This window comes from Mustela nigripes, chromosome 9 (assembly GCF_022355385.1).
Source record: "Mustela nigripes isolate SB6536 chromosome 9, MUSNIG.SB6536, whole genome shotgun sequence".
Lineage (NCBI taxonomy): Eukaryota > Metazoa > Chordata > Mammalia > Carnivora > Mustelidae > Mustela > Mustela nigripes.
In genome coordinates this window covers 84273284-84296912 of record NC_081565.1, presented here as the reverse complement: position 1 = coordinate 84296912, position 23629 = coordinate 84273284, and the positions used below count along the sequence as shown (strand labels likewise).

The window sequence follows — 23629 nt, the reverse complement described above, 5'->3', positions numbered from 1 at the left end:
ATCTTTGAAATACAGATTTGGGAGTTTAAACTAATTTTCAATGTTGCTCCTAAATTGTATTTTATAATAAACTTCTGTTGACGCTTGTGTATTTGGGTAAATACTTAGCTGACTGTTCACTTGTGAGACAACAGACTTAGTAGCTTTGGGGACCCTGGAGGGGTAGCCTTTGCCAGACCACATACGTAGGTCTAATCAGATGCTGTTTTGCAGTTTGAAGTCTTGAACTACGCAAGTTCCCAGCAGTTGTTTTCGTCTTTATTCAGGAAGAAGTCTTTTTAGGCTAGAACTTCTCAGTTCCAGCAGTAGTCTGTGATCCTTGATTCATGAGTATTTTACACTCAACTTTCCCAACTACCCTTCGGTTAATACTGCATGGCCTTGGGAGTGAAGGTGGTGTTCAGATCCTTACTCTGCAGCTTAAAATGTGTGTGCCTTTGGGCAGTAACAACCTCTGTATCGATTACTGTGTGCTAGGGGTTGCGTAACCATCGCATACTTTGTCTCCTTTAACTTAATGTCTTTGTCCATGAGGGACATTTGATACATCTGGGATTCAGAGAAGTTAAAGTTCATCCCCTGGGTCATAGGGATAGTCTGCTCCTTAACTTCTCATAAACTTGCTTTTCTCATCTGTAAAATGGGCATAGAGCAACAGCACATTCTTTTTTTTTTTTTTTTTTAAGATTTTATTTATTTATTTGACAGAAATCACAAGTAGACAGAGAGAGAGGGGGAAGCAGGCTCCCTGCTGAGCAGAGAGCCTGATGCGGGGCTCGATCCCAGGACCCTGAGATCATGACCAGAGCCTAAGGCAGAGGCTTAACCCACTGAGCCACCCAGGCGCCCCGCAACAGCACATTCCTAAGGTTCCTTTGACATCTAAATGAGGAAAATGTACTTGAAGCATCAGTCCTGGTTATGTAGTAAGTGATCAGTATGTACAAAACAGCCATCTTTTTAAAAACTTTTAGTTTTATCAAAAATATCTCTAAACGTTCCTTAAGGAAATTCTTCTGAAATGCATGGTATGTATGATAGGTGGCAAAACCAAAGGATGTCATTTTGTACAATTGAAACAAGCATTTCTTCTCCCGATCAAGCTCAGTTTGATTTTATCCATGAGGACCCTACCTTTTGACTAGCAAGGAATAATAAGAGCAGTAGCAGTAAAACATAATACTGTGATAAAGACACCCATCTTCAGAGAGAATCAGTGTAAAGGCCCAAACTGGTCTTTCCTGCAGATCGCGTTTGCGCACGATTCCACCCGTGTGATCCAGTGTTACATTCAGTACGGGACTGAAGAGCAGAGAAAACAGGCGTTTGAAGAACTGCAAGGTATTTCTTTTATGCGGAAGATTAATTGTGATTATTCATACGAAGTCCCTTTTTCTCTTGAAATACCCAAGACTGCCCTGGAAAATAATTCTTACTGAGGGAAAGCCGTGTGTTCTCTGTAGCACCTTTTTTTGTTTTATTTGTTCATGGCGTGAGACAAGTTAGGAGAGCTGTCAGTGTTCCCAGGATTGTGCATTTTTGTGGTTCTTTGCTTCTGGGGGACTGTAGTGAGGCTAGCCAATCGTTGTAAATGTATTTTGTGTTTCAGATGATTTGGTCCAGTTAAGTAAAGCGAAGTATTCCAGAAATATTGTGAAGAAATTCCTCATGTATGGGTGAGTTGTTTTATTTATAAAATATATCGTCACTGGTTTTTTAAAGGTGGGGATACCAGTTGTGCACGTGGTCTGGGATCCTAATAATGGCCCCAGGCAGATGCTTGTGATGTTTCTGGGGCGGGGCACGTGATCTTAAAAGCAATTATTGAAGTAATATAAACGGTGGCCTTGCCTTCAACACTCTTATGAGGGTATTTTGATGCCCTGGAAGAAAAGGTGACCAGTATTTAGAAGGTGGAGGGCTAGGAGGGGGAAGGGGAGGAGAAATAGTGGCGTTAGGGTTAGAAAATGTCAAGACAGGATGGTTTCCTAAATTAGCAGGAATTGCTACTTGTCCTGACTTCTTTTTTTGAGCATAAGGTGCCATAATGTGCTCGCCAATAGTGAACAAAATTTCCAAGTATTTCGGGGTGTAAAGGAACAGTGTACTACAGGGAAGGGACACCAGGCACCTACTGTGTGCCAGTCCCAGTGCCTGTGCACCCGAGGTCACTCGGCCCTCGCCCCAGCCACATTCTTTGTGTCCTGTGACCGAAGAAGCTGCATCCTAGAGAATTCCAGTAACTTGCTCAGGATCCCTCAGCTGCCCGGCAGAGTCTGGTCTCCGACGCCGGGAGCCGGCTGGCTGCTGCGGAGGCTGGCAAGCTGGAGGTGGCCTTCTCCCTTGCGTTTCTCCGGGGGGGCCCAGCAGCCAGCATTTGGATGGGTTGGGCTCAGGGCAGTTAGGGTTTGTGGCCGCCCGGCTTTCTTCTCCCATCACTGAGCTTTTCCTGCCGTCGCACTGGGCTTAGGAGTAAGCCACAGATCGCAGCGATCATAAGCAGTTTTAAAGGCCACGTGAGGAAGATGCTGCGGCACGCGGAGGCGTCCGCCATCGTGGAGTACGCCTACAACGACAAGGCCATCTTGGAGCAGAGGAACATGCTGGCCGAGGAGCTCTACGGCAACACGTTTCAGCTTTACAAGGTGACAGCCCAGACGTTCTGTGAGCGCTCGCTCTTTCTCCGTGTGCTGTGCCTGACTCTGCAGTGCCCTGTTCTCAGGAAGTAGTTTTGCTTTGGCTGGTCCGTTAAGACACTTTCTCCCACCGTTTGTTCTCTTAGACGGTTTCGCTGGTGTGAGCCAGGTGGTCATGCTGACGGCTCTTCCTCCCAGAGCACTGTCCCTAAATCCCCTTTAAAACCACATTGTTACTCCCTCCCAAGTGCTCTGTGTAGTGCTTCGGTGTGTCCGTTTTCTGACGGACTGGGGGGGACGACTCTTAGTAGGTAGCAAAGCTTTGTACCCGCCCCCGGCTCTGGCTGAAGTGCCTCGGGCTCCCCATCGCTGCCTTCCGTGTGTCTTCATGGTGTGGACTGTGCTTCTCGAGTTTGTGTCCAGGGAGGAAAGGGAGCACAGAAAACCAGTCTTGGATGTAGTACAGGGATTGAATCAGAAGGAGGCCAGGAAGGGGACTAGGACAGTTAAAGGGTCTGTTTCAGACCCTGTGACATAAACACACCCCTCTGTCTCCAGGGATACGGATTATTTCCTGGCTTGCCTCCCCTAGTCAGGTTCAGCTCCTGCTTTGAACTGAGTGCTTTACTGCTTTTGTGACTCCCGCAGTAGGAATATCCCCCTAATTACAAAGCGTATGGTGGCAAGAATTTGTGAGCTGACTACTTGATCTTAAGATTAAGCACGTGCTGGCACCTGTCGACTGGTCGAATTGGTCAGCTGTTTGGGCTGGCTTTTTAAATACATTGATGGGTGTATAGAGTAAAAATCAGACAATCGAGTTACTCCATGAGTGTATCTACAGCAGGCCTTTCATTACATAAATAAGGGAAATCTGAAATTTATATTAAGTTTATTTGAATTAATTATGTTGAAGAAACTTGATTAAACCTAGAGGGGTTTGATTTTTCTCGTTGTAGTCGGCAGATCATCCAACCCTGGACAAAGTATTAGAGCTACAGCCAGAAAAACTACAGCTGATTATGGATGAAATGAAGCAGATTCTAACTCCAATGGCCCAAAAGTAAGAAAGCTGATTTTGTCTTTTCTTAGCATTTGAAAGAAAGAAATGTTATATAACCCTCACATAGAAAAGGTAGATGGTTTCCCAAATAAATTGTGCTAATGACATTGGATCCTGAAATTTAGATGTTCAGGCGTGTGGCCTTCTTAACATTTGCACCGTAGTGGAGTGGTTAAGGTGTAGCCTTTGGGACCCAAACTGCCCAGGTGGGAATCCTGGTGCCCCCCTCACTTACCAACTCTGTGACAGCCGGGTGACGTAACCTCAGCTTCCACATCTATAAGATTGGGATAATAGTAGTACATGTTCCATGGAAGCTTATGAAGATTAAAAGGGTTAATGTTTCCAAAACACTCAGAAATAGTGCTTTGCCCATAAAGGCAGCCGGTGTCTGAGATGGTCCATGTCAGCCTGATACCTTCGTGCTGCGACGGTCTGCCTCCACTGTACGTCTGTATCCCGCAAGCATCACACGGGGAACCTTACGTCGGTTCGGGCCTGTTGCAGTTGCTGGTGCTGTTTCGTTCTGTTCATGTTTTAATTGAGCTAAAATTATTTTATGAAGCTAAGCATTGTGAAGGGTCCTTGACAGAAAGAAAATAACTGTAAAAAAGCCGGTGCACATAGGGATTTCTGATCACATGTCCGTTGTTGGGTAAAAGCATAGATGTCCTTACTGAAGATGGTAGAGTGTACTTGGAATGATGATAAGTCTTGGCCGACTAGATACTAGAAATTTGTATGCTGGTTTTGATTGTAGAGGCTACTAAAAGATTTAGAGGCTAGAAGGTGGTTTTTTTTTTTTCTTAATTCCTAGTATATTGCTGAAGGATGTATTCTGTCTTACGACGTTACATTTGCTAAGCCATTTCATTGGCTTTGAGTATTTTAGGACGACTGAGGCTGCCTCAGTCTCTGTTACTGTATGGAGTGCTAGATCTGACACAGTCTGCCTTCCCTTTTCTCTCTTTTCAGGGAAGCTGTGATTAAGCACTCATTGGTGCACAAAGTATTCCTGGACTTTTTCACCCATGCGCCCCCAAAGCTAAGATCAGTAAGTTCTTGCTGTTGGTTTTTAAAGCAAACACAGAGGAAGAGCCATGTTAAAATGTAAAACACTGCTTTGAAAATTTTGGAAATTTTAGATAGTTGTTTATTTATTTATTTGGGAGAGACAGAGGGGAGGGTACCTTAAGCAGGCTCCACGCCCAGCATGGAGCCCAGTGCGGACTCAATCTCCTGACCCCTGAATCATGACCTGAATCAAGATCAAGAGATGCTTGGCCGACTGAGCCACCCAGGCACTCCTGTTTCCTTATTTAAAGACGATAAGCCAATCAACGTCTTTTGAACAAGCCTACTAATTCCATTTAGATATTTGCCAGAAGACAGTGGAATTGACCATAATTCTATCACTCTTGTTAGATTTTTATATTTTAATTATTAGCCAGAAACTGTCCTCCAGCTAACCATACTGAAAATTAACTCACAAATAGTTGTTCGGCATGCCAGGGGTTTGAAATTCCGCTGTGCTGATAAAAAATCATGTCAGCATTAAAAGGCTAGGGGAGGACACTTCTGTAAAACTAAATGGACCATGAACACCTGGACCTTATACGCTGGAAGGATAACACAGAATGGAGATAATTTGTCCTGCCCTTCAAGTCACTGATGGGAATACAAATGAGAACTCATCATTTAGTCCCCAACTTCGCTGGCCTCGTCAAACCGAACTCATTGCCTGTTTGTCCTCATTGCTGTGGTAAAGGGTAACTGAAATAATGACCCCGACTTCTTGTTAACAAGTAGGCCGGGTTAAACATTCATAGGAATTTTGACCCTCTCAAAATTGACATAGGGAAGGGGTGCCTGGGTGGCTCAGTGGGTTAAGCCACTGCCTTCAGCTCAGGTCATGATCCCAGGGTCCTGAAATAGAGCCCCGCATCAGGCTCTCTGCTCATCAGGGAGCCTGCTTCCCTTCTTCTCTCTCTGCCTGCCTCTCTGCCTACTTGTGATCTCTGTCTGTCAAATAAATAAATAAAATCTTTAAAAAAAAAAAAAACTGACACAAGAAAAGACCTTCCCGAGAGTAGCTGCTCACCTAAGCGTATGGTCCCGTGAACATAGCAGCTGCTGCTTCTCTTTTGGGGATTTCTCTCTCTTTTTTGCAGAGCCCAGTTTCTGACAGGTCTGGATTTACTAAGGCAGGACTGTATTTTGGGAGTGAGAATATGAGCACTTGGGTATATTCAGTGGTAGAAAATATTTTTTTTTAGTGTTGAATGTATTAATAACACAAAAGTCATTGGGGACTTAGTGTGAATATACATTAATGAGACAAATCTTTCCGGGCCCTGGGGCATTCACTCTCCAGTGGGGTGGCTTTGAATAGATTCGTAAGTTGAGATATGTAAGCTGAGAGCTGTGTCCTGGAGACCCATCCTGGGGAAGGATAACAATAGTTAAAGATGAAATCACTTGTTCCTTACTGATGAAACTAGGCACCTACCTTTCTCTTTCATGGTCTGAGACTTTGTTTTTATTTTATTGATTTGAGATAAATTTTTAAATTGGGAACAGACTCAAGTGGGGTCCTGCAGCTTTTAGCTGTCAGAACCCATGTACCTCTGTAGGCCAGACTTCCCAGATATAATTATGCACTTATGTACATGGACGATGAAGAAGGCAGTTTATAAATAAACTGAACTACCTTGTAAGAAATTAATGACTGTGTTTTTACTAAGGGGTCGTTGATAAATGAGGACCTAGTCTCATAGACTCATTTTTCTTAGGGAACTATTAAGTGTTTTTATGAATTGTTAAAATGATTTCTAGAAGGAATCCAATGATAAGCTGAAAAAGAGAAACTTTTTTCAAAGTTAGTGTTTGGTTTTTTGTTCATTATATACACTATTCTCTTAGGAAAGAGCATTTTTTAAATTTTATCTGGTTTTACTGTTAAAAACCCCCTTCTTACCACAGTCACTTCCTAGATTTCTTTTTTTTGAAAAATCTTTTGGAATATACTACACATCTATATACCTTTTTGAATGGATAATTGGTAAAACTCCTCAGATATCTTAATAGAAATTGCTACCACTGCTTGCTGCTGTTGATGGGGAAGAAAATGTTTAGACAAAAGTTGTTTCTGTATCCGTCTCTACAAAATGAAAACTTAAATTGTTAACTCCCTGTACTCTCCTTCATCCTCTGTGCATAACTGCCCCTCAGTAGACAGATTTTAAAAAGGCAGGAAGAATACAATAAAGCTTTGGTGGCATTATTCCCGCAGGAAACGATCGAAGCCATCCGCGAAGCCGTGATCTACCTGGCGCACACACACGATGGCGCTAGAGTGGCCATGCACTGCCTGTGGCACGGCACACCCAAGGTCAGTGGTCCCAGAGGCCTGCCCTCTCCCACGGGCTTTGCCCTGACGCGTGCAAGCAGCATTGTCTTTGCGTGGTTGCACCTCGGGGCCTCCCGGGAATGGGATTTTCTGAAGGCCTGGTGTTTCTTTGTTGGAATTTTCATTTAAGTATGAAAAGCTGGAGTTGTCTTTATTTGGGAAGGGACCCGTAGAGCAAGTCAACACAATGTTTATGCCAGGCTGACCTTTATAGAAATTTTGGTACCTCTCTGGTCCTTCGATTCCTCATTTAATGATCTTCGTGGGGGCGGGAGAGGCAGGAGGTCCTCATGAGCCGCTCGGTTGGCTCACGTGGCTGTTCATGCTTGCAGGGAAAAGGTGAAAATCCCTGTTAAATACCGAAGTTTCACAGGGGTGACCCGCACTTCCTTGGTAGTATAATTTTGCCTTTAAAAGAGTTCTGCTTTGCCCACTTTTTAAATGAATACAGATTTAATTTCTGTTCAGCAAGTAAGTATCGAATACTGTCTACACTGTGCTCTCAGGCATTTTGTAGGAGTTCAGACACCGAATGAGTTCTCTCCATTCTCACTGTTGTAAAAGAAGGTAGTTTCACTAAGTTTGTCTTCTGGCTAATAATTCTGTGCTTCTGTATTTCGGTCTCTGCATTGTCACGAACAGGTCTAAGGTTGTAATGGTTCTGAAAGGACTTAAAGCATATTGCCATTTTTTTGGGTGGGGCGTTCTGGCTCATAACTGTTTTCAGTAGTGAAGAGAATGCCAGACTGGTGGGAATTTTAGTACTATCTAAAATTTTTGGCTGTAATTTTTAAGCGATCACTGAAAGCTATAACAAAAGTTAATTCTTCTTTTTTAAGGACAGGAAAGTGATTGTGAAAACAATGAAGACTTATATTGAAAAGGTGGCCAATGTAAGTATAATAAAACCACAGTTTATTGGGTTTTTGTTTGGTTTTGGCTTTTCTTTAAGCTTTATTTATTTATTTATTTTAAGGTTTTATTTATTTATTTATTTGACAGACAGAGATCACAAGTGGGCAGAGGGGCAGGTGGGGCAGGGGGGTGGTTTGGGTGGGGGGAAGCAGGCCCTCTGCTGAGCAGAGAGCCTGAGCTCGGGGGGCTCCATCCCAGGACCCTGAGATCATGACCTGAGCTGAAGGCAGAGACCCAACCCACTGAGCCACCCAGGCACCCCTCTTTTTGAAGTTATTTTTAATAATAAAATGAAATCACATCTATTGCAGAAAATTTGAAAACTGCAGAAAATTGCCAAGAAGAAAATTGTTCCTTGTTTTATTACTTTTTCTGTGCATAGGTTTGTATTTTAATAATACTAAATTTACACTAAATAAGATTTCTCCTTTTTTAATTTAACATTCTCTTGTGACAGTTTTCCATTTTTAGTAGATACTTTGTGAGGGCCTGGTATGTACTTCTTTAATGAATTTGTCCAATTATGTTATTAAGCATGGAAATTACTGCCTAGAATAAATTTGTAAAGTCAGCAGAGAAAATTCTAGTTACGTTTTATAGTTCTTTGGGTTCCTTTGGAGATGCTGTAACAGCTCTCCAGGTGAAATTGTAGAGGATATGAAAAGATTTTTCTGAGGGATTAGCTGCCTCAAAAAAAAGTATTTGTGTGTATTTAAATACTAAGTGGTTTTCCATAGTATTTCTGGAATATATGTAATAGTAAGCACTTTTTTACTTTTGAGTTACTTTGAAGTTCTAATTTACTGGGGAACTAAAATTGGTTGAAAACAACTATTTCCTCTGAAGAGTCCAATGAGAGCTGCTAGCATCTGGGGAGTACTTGATTTGGCCAGTGCTGCTGCACACACACACCTGAATTGGTACTGTGTGACCACATACATACCTGTCATCTCTGTAGGGCTGGAGACTAGCGAGAGCACGGAAGGCCCTGTGGAAGGCAGCTCTCTTTTCTATAATGAAATGAAAGAAGAGATTCTTTAGGGAGCGGTTTCCAGAGTATGACAGGATTTTATTAGTCATTATTCACCACGAAGTAAATCTTCTGTATAACATTTTAATTTGAATATTTTAAATTAGAAATAAATAAAAATAGAATGTTAATAGAAAATTCTGGAAAGCATTACTAGTAAAAAACATCATAAAATAATAAAATTAGATTGTTTTAATTTTACAGTTTAGTGGTAAAAACAGTTTTTGCTTTTACTTTTTGTCTTTGAGACCCTAATCCCAGCCAGGCACCATGGGAAGGAGAGATTAACAGTGCAGTGCCTTTTGCATCTCAAGGAGTTGCCTCCACAGAGGGGAGAGAAGCTATTGGCAGCCCATGGGCTCGATTTATGGTTATTTAGAAGCGTTTACATTTCCAGATATTGGCGATTCTTGACATACTCTCTTATTTCGATCCTTTTAAAATTTTCAAGACTGATTTTGTGGCCCAACATTCTGTGTGTCTCAGTATCTTGAGGAGAACTTATCTTGTGGAGTTAGTGGGTGTGGTTCTCTGCAAATGTCAATTAAATCAAGGTGGTTGATAGTATTGTTCAAAGCATCAGTGTTTTTACTGATTTCTTCACTGGCTAGTTCTCTCAGTTGCTGAAAAATATTAAAAGCTCCAACTGAAATTGTAGGATTGTCTTTTCCTCACTTAAATTTTGTCCCAGCTTCTATTGTTTTCAGCCAGTGGTTTGTTTTGTGTTTGGGCATCTTTCTGCATGTGAGACTTAAACCAGAGACCAGTGCGTGTGTACCCTCTGCGTATCGTTCTCTACTTCGTGTTCTCTGCTCAGTCCACCTCAGGGGTCATTTTATTTCAATATATATGTACATTTTATCTGCTTCATTCTTTTTAATGACCTGATAATGTTTTATTATATGATTTACATAATTTACTTAACCAGTCCTTACTGTTGGGCACTTGAATAGTTTCTAGTTTTTTGTTATTTTAGACAGTACTCAAGTACTCTTTTAGTGCATTTGTGGAAGCACGTCTGTAAGGTAAATCCCTAGAAATGAAATTGTTAGATCAGAAAATACATGCACTTTAAATTTTTATAAATGTCAGTTGCTCTTTAAAGAAGCTGAAGCATTATACGTTCTCACCAAAAATAAAGAAACATGCCTTCTTTTTCCCAGACCTTTGCCAAGTTAGTATATTAGCAGGGGTTTTCCCTTTTGCATAGATGATAGGTGGAAAATGGTATTTCATTGCTTTAATTATTGTCCTTAAAACAAGTATTATTTCATATGCGTTTTAAAAAAAATTTTATTTATTTATTTGACAGAGAGAGATCACAAGTAGGCAAAGAGGCAGGCAGAGAGAAAGGGGGAAGCAGAATCCCTGCTGAGCAGAGAGCCTGATGTGGGGCTCTATCCCAGGACTCTGAGACCATGGCCTGAGCTGAAGGCAGACGCTTATCCCACTGAGCCATCCGGGTGCCCCTGTTTCATACGCTTAAAGCCACTTGTCCTTTTTTTTTTTTTTTTTTTAAGATTTTATTTATTTATTTGACAGAGAGAGATCACAAGTAGGCAGAGAGGCAGGCAGAGAGAGAGAGATAGGAGGAAGCAAGTTTCCCGCTGAGCAGAAGAGCCCCATGCGGGGCTTGATCCCAGGACCCTGAGACCATGACCTGAGCTGAAGGCAGAGGCTTTAACCCACTGAGCCACCCAAGTGCCCCCACTTGTCCCTTTTTTTTCTGTGAACTTACTCTTTGGGTTCTTTGCCCATTTTTAGTAGAGGGTTGGTCTTTATATGGTAAAGACGTTAGACCTTTGTTATTTTTTTCTATTTTATTTCTAATTGAAACATTATTACCTGCCGTGTTCTTTAGACCTGACTCTAAATGAGTGTTACCAGAACTCAGATAACCTTCTCAAGGTAGAAGATTGCTATCCTTATGTAGGATACAAAAAGAATATGCTACCAGCTCTGAAAACACTTTTTTCCCTCTTTTGTCATGAGGTAGAAGTTCTTAGACTTCGGAAACAATGTTAGCATCACAGAAGTAGTTCTGTTATTTCAAGAGATGACCATTGTGAAAGTCACAACATTTTTTAATCTTGTGCTGCTATACTTTGTAAAGTGGTTACTTTTATTCTCATAGTATCTAAGTATATGCTTTTATTATTTAGTATTTCTCTTCTGATTATATAGGATTATTTTAGAGAAATTAGACAGTATACAAAAGAAAAAGAAAAATCATTTATAACCCTTTAACCCAGCAGGGACCATTACATTACAGTGCTTTTCCTTCCCTGATTTTCTTTGTACACATATTGTGTATATTTTGTATTATATCTGAGTTTATTTGCTTTATTTTTTATGATTAAAATACTGATATGTATATCTGTACATAAATACATGCATACATATGTACATATAAATAGTTTTACATTCTTGGCTGTTGGTTCCTCACCCCCCCCCAACTTACACTTGCATTTTTTAGTGTAATTTTCAAGGAGTATTTATTAACAGGATACCTGTTTTTGAGAGGTGTTATATCCTGGTTAGTTAAGAGAAATGAGACTCGGCTACTTGATATTGAAGAATGTGCTTTTGTTTTTCTTTTTTTTTTTTTTTAAATCAACCTAGAATATAATTAACTAGGTCCTGATAAGAGAGGAAGTTCCTTTGAATGGCTTTTATCTCTTTTTGTGTTATATTAGACAGTTGTCAGGCTGGTAACCTTATAAAGTGCCTCCATGGGGAGAATGAAAGGGAGAAGCTGTGCATTCTTCTGACGTTCCCTAGCTTCTGTTTCTTACAGGGCCAGTACTCCCATTTGGTCTTACTGGCGGCATTTGATTGTATCGATGATACTAAGCTTGTGAAGCAGATAATCATATCCGTAAGTAATTCTCATGATCTTGAACATATGTTAAATTGATACATCGGTCAGTTCGATTTTACACCTGTGTGTTTAAAGATGTTGAAGTGTGCTTTCTCCTGGTATTTTGGGATTTTTTTTTTTTTTTCAGTTGTCTCAGTTCTGTTTTGTGACATTTGCTTTTTTTCCTGTGTAAACCATGGTCTTGGAACTTGATATTAATATTATTTTGGATTTGCAAGGGACTGGTTGCATTAGGATCCCATGGCTTTTTGACCACATGATTTGCTAAAAGAAAAAATGTATTCAGATGTGATGAGAAGTTCATTGCTGTAGTAGTTCTGCAGTTAATTATTCAGGGACTCAATTATTCTCGCCTCCCTTTGGAGAAACTACCTCCGCACAGTTCCCTGGTTTATCATTGTCTCAGTGCTGGGTGGGGCTGGAGAAGAAAACCCATAAAATCTCATTCAGTTGTGATACTCCTTAGAGCTTTCATGAAAGCTTTTTCAGAGTCCTATTAAAAATTCTTACTAAAATTAACAGACCAGCTTCCTTTTTTCATTTCAGCAGTTCCTTCTGAGTGTGGTGCAGTGACCACAGAGTGGTAATATAAATGCAGTTCATTTAACGCTAAGCTGGTCTTCAGAAAAACTGTGGTCCTTTGGTAAAAGCACTTCGGAGTAACATTTACCTTCTTCAGTACTTGCCTCTTTTCCTGACTTCTGAATGTGTGATCCTTTCTTCCCTTCCTCTCTTTCTGGTGTGCGGGGGATGGGGCTGGGGGGGCTTTGTGGTCGAGGTTCCAGGGTGAGATTCAGCCCTTGCCATGTTGGTAACAGTGACCAAATTTAGAAACATTCTTAAAACCATATGATCTGTACAGACCTGGATTATTCATTGAGGCATTACACAGACCTTTGCTGGATACCCACAGATGGGGCCCTTCGGGAAATCTTAGTGACAAAAGCTACTTTCCCACCATGAGCAGGGAGGAGCCGTGTGGATGTGCAGAAAGAGACTTTACCTGTAGGCACGTGGGGGTGCTGTGGCCTCTCTCTGCAGCCCTTCTGGAAGCGCAGAGCTGGCGTAGTGGGGAAACAGGCCGGCGAGGGCAAGGTTAGGTGCCAGCGGAGGGCCCCAGTGTGTGTGAATTTCTCATGCCCTTGCTGTCATGTTCCGACTTTCCCCTTGACTGTTTTAAAATTGCGATGACTTTCTTTGGGATGGGATTGTGGGAAGAAACAAGTTGGCAAGACTTGCATGTCACAGACGGAGTATTTTGGCATGTTCCTTGTGACTTTATTACCCTTTTGACTCCAATCAATAATGATTGTTTTTCATTCTGGTGACAGAGATGGGAGGCCATAAATTGGCAAAATGAATAAAGTTGTTTCATGAAAATGGAAACAGGCTGGGCTTTTGAAAGTTGCTTTGTTTAATATTTTCATAACAACTAAAATTTGCATAAGGGTTCCAAATGGGTTTCACAAGAAACCAGGATTGGCCACCACTGTCTGCTAGATCAGTTTTTTCCAAACTGTCGTCCCTCTTCAAGTGGCCGTTGAAACAGTTTTAATTCCTCGTGCTTATCCGTTTGATTCCCACAACTACTTGAGCTGCATTCCTTATGCCTTTCTCATACTTAGGGCAGCTTTCCCTGAGAATGGCCTGATGGACTCTCGCTTCTAACTGACGGAAGGCTCAGCGGGTTCTGGGTATCATTAAACTATATAGCTAGTGATAAAATCCAGGAATGCTAATCGCTCTTGTGTTTTTCCCACCACCACAAAACCTGTTGCAGTATTCAGTGCTTTAAAAAAAAAAAAAAAAAAAGCCCAAGGAAGCATAGCGTGTCCAATAAGCATTCTGATCAGGGTAACCAGGCTTCGTGAAATGTCAGGTCGGAATCCCAGCCGGGTCAGCTGAGCCCTCAACTTCTCCCACCCACTTGACTTTCCAGAATAAACATGTTTATAGAATTTGATCCATTTACCTCTGGAATTGTTGGTATGATGCAGCCGCTTTGACAGCAGCGTTCCTCTCAACAGGAGAGAAGTACCCTGACCAGCTGTTTGAAAGGAATAAGCATTGCAGTGTCCCTTTAAAATACTACTATTTTCTAAATACACAGAGAAGTACTAAGACTAATACAGCAAACACCCAGCCTCCCACCATCTGAGAAAGAAGTAAAACTTGACACTTGAAGTTCAAGCCTTCTGTGTACCTGCCCGTGCTTGCCTCTCCCCCTCCTCCACACCCACTGTAATAAGTTGTGTTATGTATTGTTTGCATACACTCCCTTATCCTTCGGCTGTATGCAGATGAATATGGCCCTGTTTTGCATGTTTATGGATTCTTTGTAAGCATGTCTTGTATGTTTTCTCCTGCGACTTGCTTTTTTTCTTTTGGCATTAGGTTGTGAGATTTCATCGGGCTTGGCAAGTCTTTTTTTTTTTTTAGTATAAGGTCAGGCTGTCATTATTTTAGGGTTTGTGAGCCATTCTATGATCTCTGTTGCCTTTTCTTGGTTTTTATGTTTTGTTTGTTTTTAGCGACCCTTTAAAATATGAAAACCATTCTTACCTCATAGAATGTGTGAAAACAAGCCACAGGTTGGATTTGACCCATGAGCCATGGTTTGCCCACCCTGTTCTAAATCACTTGTAGCGCCAGATAGTATTGTACTATGAGTATACCGTAAATTAGTTTTCCCTTTTTCTGTTGATAGAGACTAGATGGGTGGTAGTTTTTAAAACATTAGAGTTTTCGTTATTTTTTGCTGTTCAAATTTTATGAGCATTCTTGTATGTCTCCTTGTTTTTCTAAGGCATTTACTTAGCACAGTCAGTGGGCTGCCAGATACACTGCTCATGTTCATAGAGTCACACGCCGTATTTCCCACCCAGCCATTATAAAACCTGTTGCGTCGCGCAGTGCTTTTTAAAAATAACCAAGATGGCTTAGTGTTGCTAAGCATTCGGCTCAGAGTAACTGGGTTTCCTGAAATGTCAGGTTGAAATCATAGCCTAATAAACACTCCGCCTTCTCTTATTTAAGAAGCAGCACCAGTTCTGTCTCTAGCTGGTTTTCTGATCTCCCAGGCAGCTCTGGTCTCCCTGTCCTCACGCTCCTCGAGTTTGCCTTTGCCATCTGTTCAGTTAGCAGTTGATGGTGCTGTGCCCCAGGCTGCGGGCAGGTAAAAGGAGGAGGCGGCCAGGTGTGGGGGGTGAGCTGTGGGGGAAGGAGAGGCTGCAGCTGCCTGTCCAGGGTGGGAGCTGCCAGCTTCTGGGAATCTGAGCGTCACGGGGATATATTTTCCTGGTTGTGTTTTTGTTTACTTTTAATTGTGGTAAAACATGCATAATGTAAAATTTGTCACCTTAACCTTTTCCCCCTGTTTTGCACATTTTCTTTTTTTTTATTGGCATACACTGAGTTTCAGGTACCCAGCATAGCAATTGGACAATTACATATATTCCTGTGTGCTTAGCACGGTAAGTAGCAGTCCCCATGCGTCACCATCCAGAGGTATTACAGGATTGCTGACTTCCCTGTGCTGTACTTTACAGCCTGTGACTTACCTATTTTGTAACACAAAATAAACATTAAAAATACACTCGTTTAAAAAAAAATACACTTGTAAATACAGAGAACAGACTGGTGACTGCAGCAGGTTGGGTGTGGGCGGTGATAATCGACCTTGGTGAAGGGGATGGAGAGAGAAATCCCCAGTATTTTTAGGTTCAGTAGTATTAAGCTTATGCAGACTGTTCTGGAACCAACCTCCAGAACTTTTTCTTCTTGCAGAACTGAAAGGACACTCATGAAACTCTGTCTCCCAGTAGTTTGATCACAAGGAGGTGTACTTCTGCACGGAATCACCGTAGTTTTTATTTAAAAGAAAACACTTAAGGGGCTGCCATCCTTGCCTAGTGATCTTCCTTTTATACTTACCCATCCTTTACCTCTTACTGGTATTTTTCACTTTTATTCCATTTCTCGTGCCTCTTCCACCAGATTTTGGCTCTGTGAGGTTAAGGCCGGTGTACATCTCTTTCTGGCCCCACACGGAGCCCCGCACAGAGGTGTGTGCACCAGAGGCTCCGTTCTCGGTATGGTGCGCTGCTTTCTGCATGTCCTCCTGCCGCCGAAAGTGCGAGACTTGTGCTCTGACCCTGCTGCCGGGGTGCACCCTTTATCGGGACCTTTACTTTTCCGTTTTAAAAGAGGCTCAGCAAAACAAGAAGGCCCGTGAATCTCATAAGGGTCCAACACGGGGAGGTCAGAAGGGGGCAAACATGTCCTCAGGGGGAGGGGTTTTATCCTTGCCTCACTCTGCTTCCGTCCGCGCCTGCTCCAGAGTAAAGCACACAAAGAAGTTACCACACATGGTTCTTGGGATTTTCTCTGTCAGTTTTATTGAGGATAGTTAAGTCGAAAACTTTTAAAATTGAACCTTCATTGAGGATGTCAATTCATGACCCTAACAACTTTACTTAATCTCCCCCAGTTTAAGAGCCTATAAACTGAGAGGTGTGTTTTTAATATGGACATATAATTACTTTATAGCATTTTTCAGTTTGCAGTGCGAATTTTCTCAATTGTTCTTGGTAACGACCCAGAAGTCAGGCGGGTCTATCATTTCCTTGCATGGATGAGGGAGTTGATAGGCAGAGAGGTTAACTGATTTGCCAAAGGCTACACAGCTTGAACCCAAAGATTGAATCCACCACACAGCTGTACCATAGCTACCCCTTACCTATTTCTACTTCTTCCGGTAGTCAGCAGTGTTTTGGGAGGATCATCTAGAAATTTATCTCTGCTTTCTCTGTAATGCACGTTAAAGAAAAATGAATTAGTACTCCTTAATATAGCCATGCTCGTAGTATTTTATTTTTCCCAAGATGAATGTTTTTGATGGTAGGAAAGCTTGGATGAGAGTGAGATGGGGAGAATTAAATGGTACCACAGTGTTTTTAAATGAGGAGGGGCAGAGGGAGAGCAGGAATCCCAAGCAGGCTCCACACCCAGCACAGAGCTCCACTGGGAGCCCGACATGGGGCTGGATCCCACGCCCCTGAGAGCATGACCTGAGCCAAAATCAAGAGTCGGCTTCACCAACTGAGCCACGCAGGTCCTCTTAATGATACCACATTTTTAAGTAAAGGTTTTTTTAGTTTCATATGACAGTTTATAAACATTGCACTCTCTGAAACACCTTAAATTTAGATTCTGAGTTTCTTAATGACGAACTGAAAGGAAGGAAAAGTTCAGTGAACTTGGAGACTAGTCCTAAGTAATATTTGTGCTTGGGTTTTGTGTGTTATGTTGGAAGCCCTAGCTTATTGTGTTGAGTGAAGCATGTGCGTTTCCCAAACCATGCGTGTTGTACTAGCTCTTACGTGTAGCCTTCGCAGAGAAAGTCAAGTAGGTTGAGGAGTACTTTGTCAGGTTCATGCCTCCTCTTTTCCTCTTCGCCAAAGGAAAAACCATTAATTAGAAATAAACAGCAGCCATTTATAACTCTTTATTGCATACTCCCCTAGAGTTTTGTTTTGTTGGTTTTATTTTGTTTTTTGATGTTTTTGGTTTTTTGTTTTTCAAAAAAGCACGTGCTGCTGTTTGTGGACTAGAAAGGAACACCGCGTTTTACGAATGTTCACAAAGTCCCAAGGCGAGCAGCACAGTTCACCCGCCATCACTCCTACGAGAAAGGATAAAGTTAACAGCATCTTATTATATAAAACTGTACTTTCAGAATTGCATTACAGGTTCACCAGAAACTATGGATGCAGTTTTGGGCTTCATCAGGAAAACAGGTTCAGTTCAGATCAAGTTAGATACTGTGCATCTAGCCTGTTTGGATCGGAGTCTGGAACTGCTCACTGTTACCCCAACAGCTTTCAGAATTTTTCTTTTTAATTCTTCTTCCTCTGACTTTTGTATCCCCTAATACCTCCACCCTCTAATTATCAGAGAAAGGGGGAGCAGGGAAGCAATATAGCTTCTGTTCTAAGGTTCTGTTCCCATTTATTACTAGCTGATTACAGAGCATTTATACTGGAAAGTGTGCTGGAGAAAGTTAAATACTGAGTTTTTGTTTTGTTTTACAGTGCCTATTTAGAGTTGGAAGTGGAACAGCTGTTGTATTACCTACTTTGGTTTTTTTATTGAAATTTTGAAATCAAACATGTCTTGATTTTTCTGTTCTATTGAATTGCTATGTTCAGCATGTTTTGGAAAGGGCGTGGGGGCAGGGACTCTTTCATAAGCACTTGTTTTATTTTGTGTGTGTGGAGTATAAAGGCTACAACCTTATTGTAAAAATTAATAAAGTGAAACAATCACCACCACCATTATTTTTTTAAAAAAATAAAAGCATTTGCTGTGAAGATACTATACCCCAGAATGGTTTTCTTTAGGACAGTAGAGTTAGCAGGGGCGGGTTAGTGATCATAGAAATTGGCCTAAGCTAGGTATCATTTTCACTCCTCTTCTTTCAACAAATTAAAGCATCTGTCTTTTTTGAGTTGGTTAAGCCTTAAATTGGAAAAGTCACTCTGAAGGTATCCTCTGTTTGTGGTACTGAATGCTTCGTTATAAAAAGTATATATTCTGAGCCCACTCTGGGACACATTGTTTACCTTGAAATTACAAAAGCACTCCCTCCCTCATGAGATGGTATGAACATTTTTTTCCGTCTTCCTTTTCTGACTGAAATTTTAAGTTTTTTGCTTCCTGGGTGGTTGAAATTCATAACCATTTGGAGGTGGTTAGATCTTTTGCACCTGTTCTCTGCAGACCTTTATCTTGTACAAAGAGATCTTCATATGTGACCTTAACCATCTTCAAAAGTAAGAATGCGACAGGGTTTAAAATCATGGAAACCGGGGGAGGAGTCAAGATGGCGGAGAAGTAGCAGGCTGAGACTACTTCAGCTAGCAGACGATCAGCTAGATAGCTTATCTAAAGATTGTAAACACCCACAAATCCAATGGGAGATCGAAGAGAAGAAGAACAGCAATTCTTTAAACAGAAAAACAACCACTTTCTGAAAGATGATATGATACTATGTGTGGAAAACCCAAAAGACTCCACTCCAAGCCTCTAGAACTTGTACAGGAATTCAGTAAAGTGTCAGGGTATAAAATGAATGCACAGAAATCAGTTGCATTTCTTTACACCAACAACAAGACAGAAGAAAGAGAAATTAAGGAGTCAATCCCATTTACAATTGCACCCAAAACTATAAAATACCTAGGAATAAACCTAACCAAAGAGGCTAAGAATCTATACTCAGAAAACTATAAAGTACTCATGAAAGAAATTGAGGAAGACACAAAGAAATGGAAAAATGTTCCATGCTTCTGGATTGGAAGAATAAATATTGTGAAAATGTCTATGCTACCTAAAGCAATCTACACATTTAATGCAATTCCTATCAAAATACCATCCATTTTTTTCAAAGAAATGGAACAAATAATCCTAAAATTTATATGGAACCAGAAAAGACCTCGAATAGCCAAAGGGATATTGAAAAAGAAAGCCAAAGTTGGTGGCATCACAATTCCGGACTTCAAGCTCTATTACAAAGCTGTCATCATCAAGACAGCATGGTACTGGCACAAAAACAGACACATAGATCAATGGAACAGAATAGACAGCCCAGAAATAGACCCTCAACTCTATGGTCAACTAATCTTCAACAAAGCAAGAAAGAATGTCCAATGGAAAAAAGACAGTCTCTTCAACAAATGGTGTTGGGAAAATTGGACAGCCACATGCAGAAAAATGAAACTAGACCCTTTCCTTACACCACACACGAAAATAGACTCAAAATGGATGAAGGACCTTCAGTGTGAGAAAGGAATCCCATCAGTATCCTTTAGAACACAGGCAGCAACCTCTTCGATCTCAGCCACAGCAACTTCTTCCTAGGAACATCGCCAAAGGCAAGGGAAGCAAGGGCAAAAATGAACTATTGGGATTTCATCAAAATCAAAAGCTTTTGCACGGCAAAGGAAACCGTTAACAAAACCAAAAGACAGCTGACAGAATGGGAGAAGATTATTTGCAAACGACATATCAGATAAAGGGCTAGTGTCCAAAATCTATAAAGAACTTAGCAAACTCAACACCCAAAGAACAAATAATCCAATCAAGAAATGGGCAGAGGACATGAACAGAACATTTCTGCAAAGAAGACATCCAGATGGCCAACAGACACATGAAAAAGTGCTCCATATCACTCGGCATCAGGGAAATACAAATCAAAACCACAATGAGATACCACCTTACACTAGTCAGAATGGCTAAAATTACCAAGTCAGGAAATGACAGATGCTGGCGAGGATGTGGAGAAAGGGGAACCCTCCTACACTGTTGGTGGGAATGCAAGCTGGTGCAGCCACTCTGGAAAACCGCATGGAGGTTCCTCAAAATGTTGAAAATAGAACTACCCTATGACCCAGCAATTGCACTACTGGGTATTTACCCTAAGGATACAAATGTAGTGATCCAAAGGGGCACGTGCACCCGAATGTTTATAGCAGCAATGTCCACAATAGCCAAACTATGGAAAGAACCTAGATGTCCATCAACAGATGAATGGATAAAGATGTGGTATATATACACAATGGAATACTATGTAGCCATCAAAAGAAATGAAATCTTGCCATTAGCGACGACATGGATGGAACTAGATGGTATCATGCTTAGTGAAGTACGTCAATCAGAGAAAGACAACTATCATATGATCTCCCTGATATGAGGAAGTGGAGATGCAACATGGGGGCTTAAGTGGGTAGGAGAAGAATCAATGAAACAAGATGGGATTGGGAGGGACACAAACCATAAGTGACTCTTAATCTCACAAAACAAACTGAGGGTTGCTGGGGGAGGAGGATTGGGAGGGGGGGTGGGGTTATGGACATTGGGGAGGGTATGTGCTGGGGTGAGTGCTGTGAAGTGTGTAAACCTGGTGATTCACAGACCTGTACCCCTGGGGATAAAAATACATTTTATGTTTATAAAAAATAAATTTTAAAAAAAATCATGGAAACCCATGGTCTTGGGTCGGCCACGTCCTGGTAAGTGACCTTTACGCATCTACCACAAGTCACATATCTAAGCCTCGGGCTTCTTCTTAGTAAAATGGAAATGACTGTAGTCCCTCTTTCCTGGTGTTGGCAAGAGTGTTTAGGATCATGGGCGTAGTGCTGTCTGCATTGGTCTGGCTCCTCCGAGTGCCTTTTCAAGTGTTAGCTGCTATTATGAGTTTTAGGAAGCACAATATATTTTTGTGTAAACAATGAGGGAAGGTTGACATTTTTAAAAGAGAACTGTGATGTGTGGATTCTGCAGTTGGATCACCAACCTTGGGGTCACAAATTTGGTAGTATTGGGATCTCCTCCATGACCAGCTTCATTTTTAGCTTGGCTCCTTGCATTGAATTATTAATCTCAAATCTCATTGAAGGTAATGGTTATTTAAGAACATAGCCCATCTGAGTAGATTTCCCCATGGAGAATTCCTTTCCGTGGAGTCGGGGGACCAAGACTAGTCAGGCCCGCCACTGACACGCTGTGTCCTGTGGCAGGTCCCTTCTCTCCTCCATGGGTCCCTCACTGGTAAACCTGATGACCTGTGCAGAGCGGTTTTGGTGGCCCCAGCTAGTTGTGCAGGACCTGTGATGCGCAAACACGTATGGCTGTGAATACCTGTTAGGCTTGTTGCAAGAATTAGGAATGTTAAAGGGGAAAAAAACACGATTTTTTTCTGTTGCAGATTCTCTGTTAAGAATCGAGGAATTTTTAAACCGTAACTTCGCTGTCTGGAAACATCAGCACACTGACATAGGAGCTTAGCTGGGGTGGGGATGACATTGCCTTTGTTACTTCAATTCAAACAACTAGAAAAGGAGATCATTGTTCTTGGGAAGTTGATTGGAAATGTCCTAGAGTGTGACTGTTTGTACGCGCTCCGTGGATGCTCTCTGCATTCATTCCCCTTCCCCCCGTTTCTGTTGTCAGTGCAGTCCTTAAACAGCCTTCATTTGCCATGAATAAGCAACTAACTTTAAAGGCCTTTCTTCCCTTGTTCGATGTAACAGAGGTCCTTTATCTCCGTTCACATACATCTCAGTGGGGAAATTCTAGTAAGAATGTCCTTCATCGATGCGGATTCTACATGTAAAGCAGCTGCAGATTAACTGTATCTGCTCGGTGACCCCAGCAAGCCATGTTCCTAGTAAGAGTGGCCTGAGAACTCTTGGTCATCGTGAAGGAAGAGAACGCTTTTAAAGATTTTAAGTCCTTGAGCTCGGTCAGCCATATAAACGGCTCGTTCAGTAATGCTGGTCACAGTCCAGAAGCCGTTCTGTGTTCTGAGCATCAGGCTTTGTGCCTTTAAGGGTGAAATTTCAAAATCAGCTCCACATTTTCTGCGAAGCCCATGGGAGAAAAGTGTCGCACATGGCTCCTTCTGTACCCTTCAGATTGCAAGCGTACCTTGTCTTAAGCACATATGTTCATTTTTTGTTTCTATAATTTTCCAGGAAATTATTAGTTCTTTGCCCAACATAGTAAATGACAAATACGGAAGGAAGGTTCTGTTGTATTTACTGAGCCCCAGAGACCCTGCACATACGGTGCGAGAGATCATTGAGGTTCTGCAGAAAGGAGACGGCAATGCACACAGGTAAGAGCCGAGTCGCGGGAGCGCTTTGCTCCTCTGCTCTGCCTGCTTCTTAGTTTTGAGGAGCTTGTGTTTCCAGAAATGTGCTCATGCGTGCGCACCCTCTATCGTGCTTCTTCTCTAAAACTCAGAAGGTGAGAGCGCCTGGGTGGCTCAGTGGGTTCAGCCTCTGCCTTCGGCTCAGATTATGATCTAAGGGTCCTGGGATCGAGTCCTGCATCTGGCTTTCTGCTCGGCAGGGAGCCTGCTTCCTCCTTTCTCTCTTTCTCTGCTGCCTCTCTGCCTACTTGTGATCTTTCTCTGTCAAATACATAAATAAAATATTTAAAAAACAAAACAAAAAAAAAACCAAAAAGAACCCTTGGAAGGTGAATCCCATTTTTAAGCCTGTAGCTTTGACAGATAATCTTAAGGGTTTTGTCTGGAAAAAGAATTAAAAGAATCATGCCAGAAGAATACCTCTTGAGTGCCTGGCACATAGTAGATGCTCAGTATATGTGGTGTGGTTTGATTTTGCTCTATTCATTTGTTTAGTTTAAATTATAGCAACTTTTTTGAGGCTTGTGTTTTGTTTTGTTTTGTTTTGTTGTTTTGTTTTTGACTCCAGTATAGTAACATACAGTGTCGTGTTAGCTGCGCGTGTGCATGTCGTGACTGGACGGGTCTAGGATAACGCAGCGCTCGTCTGGTTAAGTGTGCTTTGTAATCCACTTCCCCTGTTTCACCCCTCCCCTCCCCTCCCTTCCCCTCCGGTAACACTATTTTGTTCTCTAGAGTTGAGAGTCTGGTTTTCAGGTTGTTTCCCTTTTTTCTATGTTGATTTGGTTTCTTAAATTCTACATGTGAGCGAAATCATACAGAATCTATCTTTCTCTGACAGATTTCACTTAGTCTTCTACCCCATAGACCCATCCATGTTGTTGCAGATGCCAAGCTCTCATCCTTTTTCTGTGTCCGAATAATACCCCGTTATCCACGCACCAGCTCTTCTTTACCCGGTCCTCAGTCAGTGGGCCCTCG

General features: G+C 41.7%; 1 protein-coding gene across 1 annotated transcript in view; it reads left to right on the top strand.

Annotated features, from left to right (window-relative positions):
* PUM3 (pumilio RNA binding family member 3) overlaps window positions 1-23629 on the top strand; it is a 49864-nt gene that overhangs the window by 10732 nt on the left and 15503 nt on the right. Inside the window, exons 6-14 of the mRNA XM_059411940.1 lie at window positions 1248-1341; window positions 1610-1676; window positions 2471-2645; window positions 3596-3699; window positions 4675-4753; window positions 6992-7090; window positions 7948-8001; window positions 11851-11931; window positions 22470-22612. Of these exons, the coding sequence (XP_059267923.1) occupies window positions 1248-1341; window positions 1610-1676; window positions 2471-2645; window positions 3596-3699; window positions 4675-4753; window positions 6992-7090; window positions 7948-8001; window positions 11851-11931; window positions 22470-22612 (896 nt within the window). The remainder of the gene's footprint in view (window positions 1-1247; window positions 1342-1609; window positions 1677-2470; window positions 2646-3595; window positions 3700-4674; window positions 4754-6991; window positions 7091-7947; window positions 8002-11850; window positions 11932-22469; window positions 22613-23629) is intronic.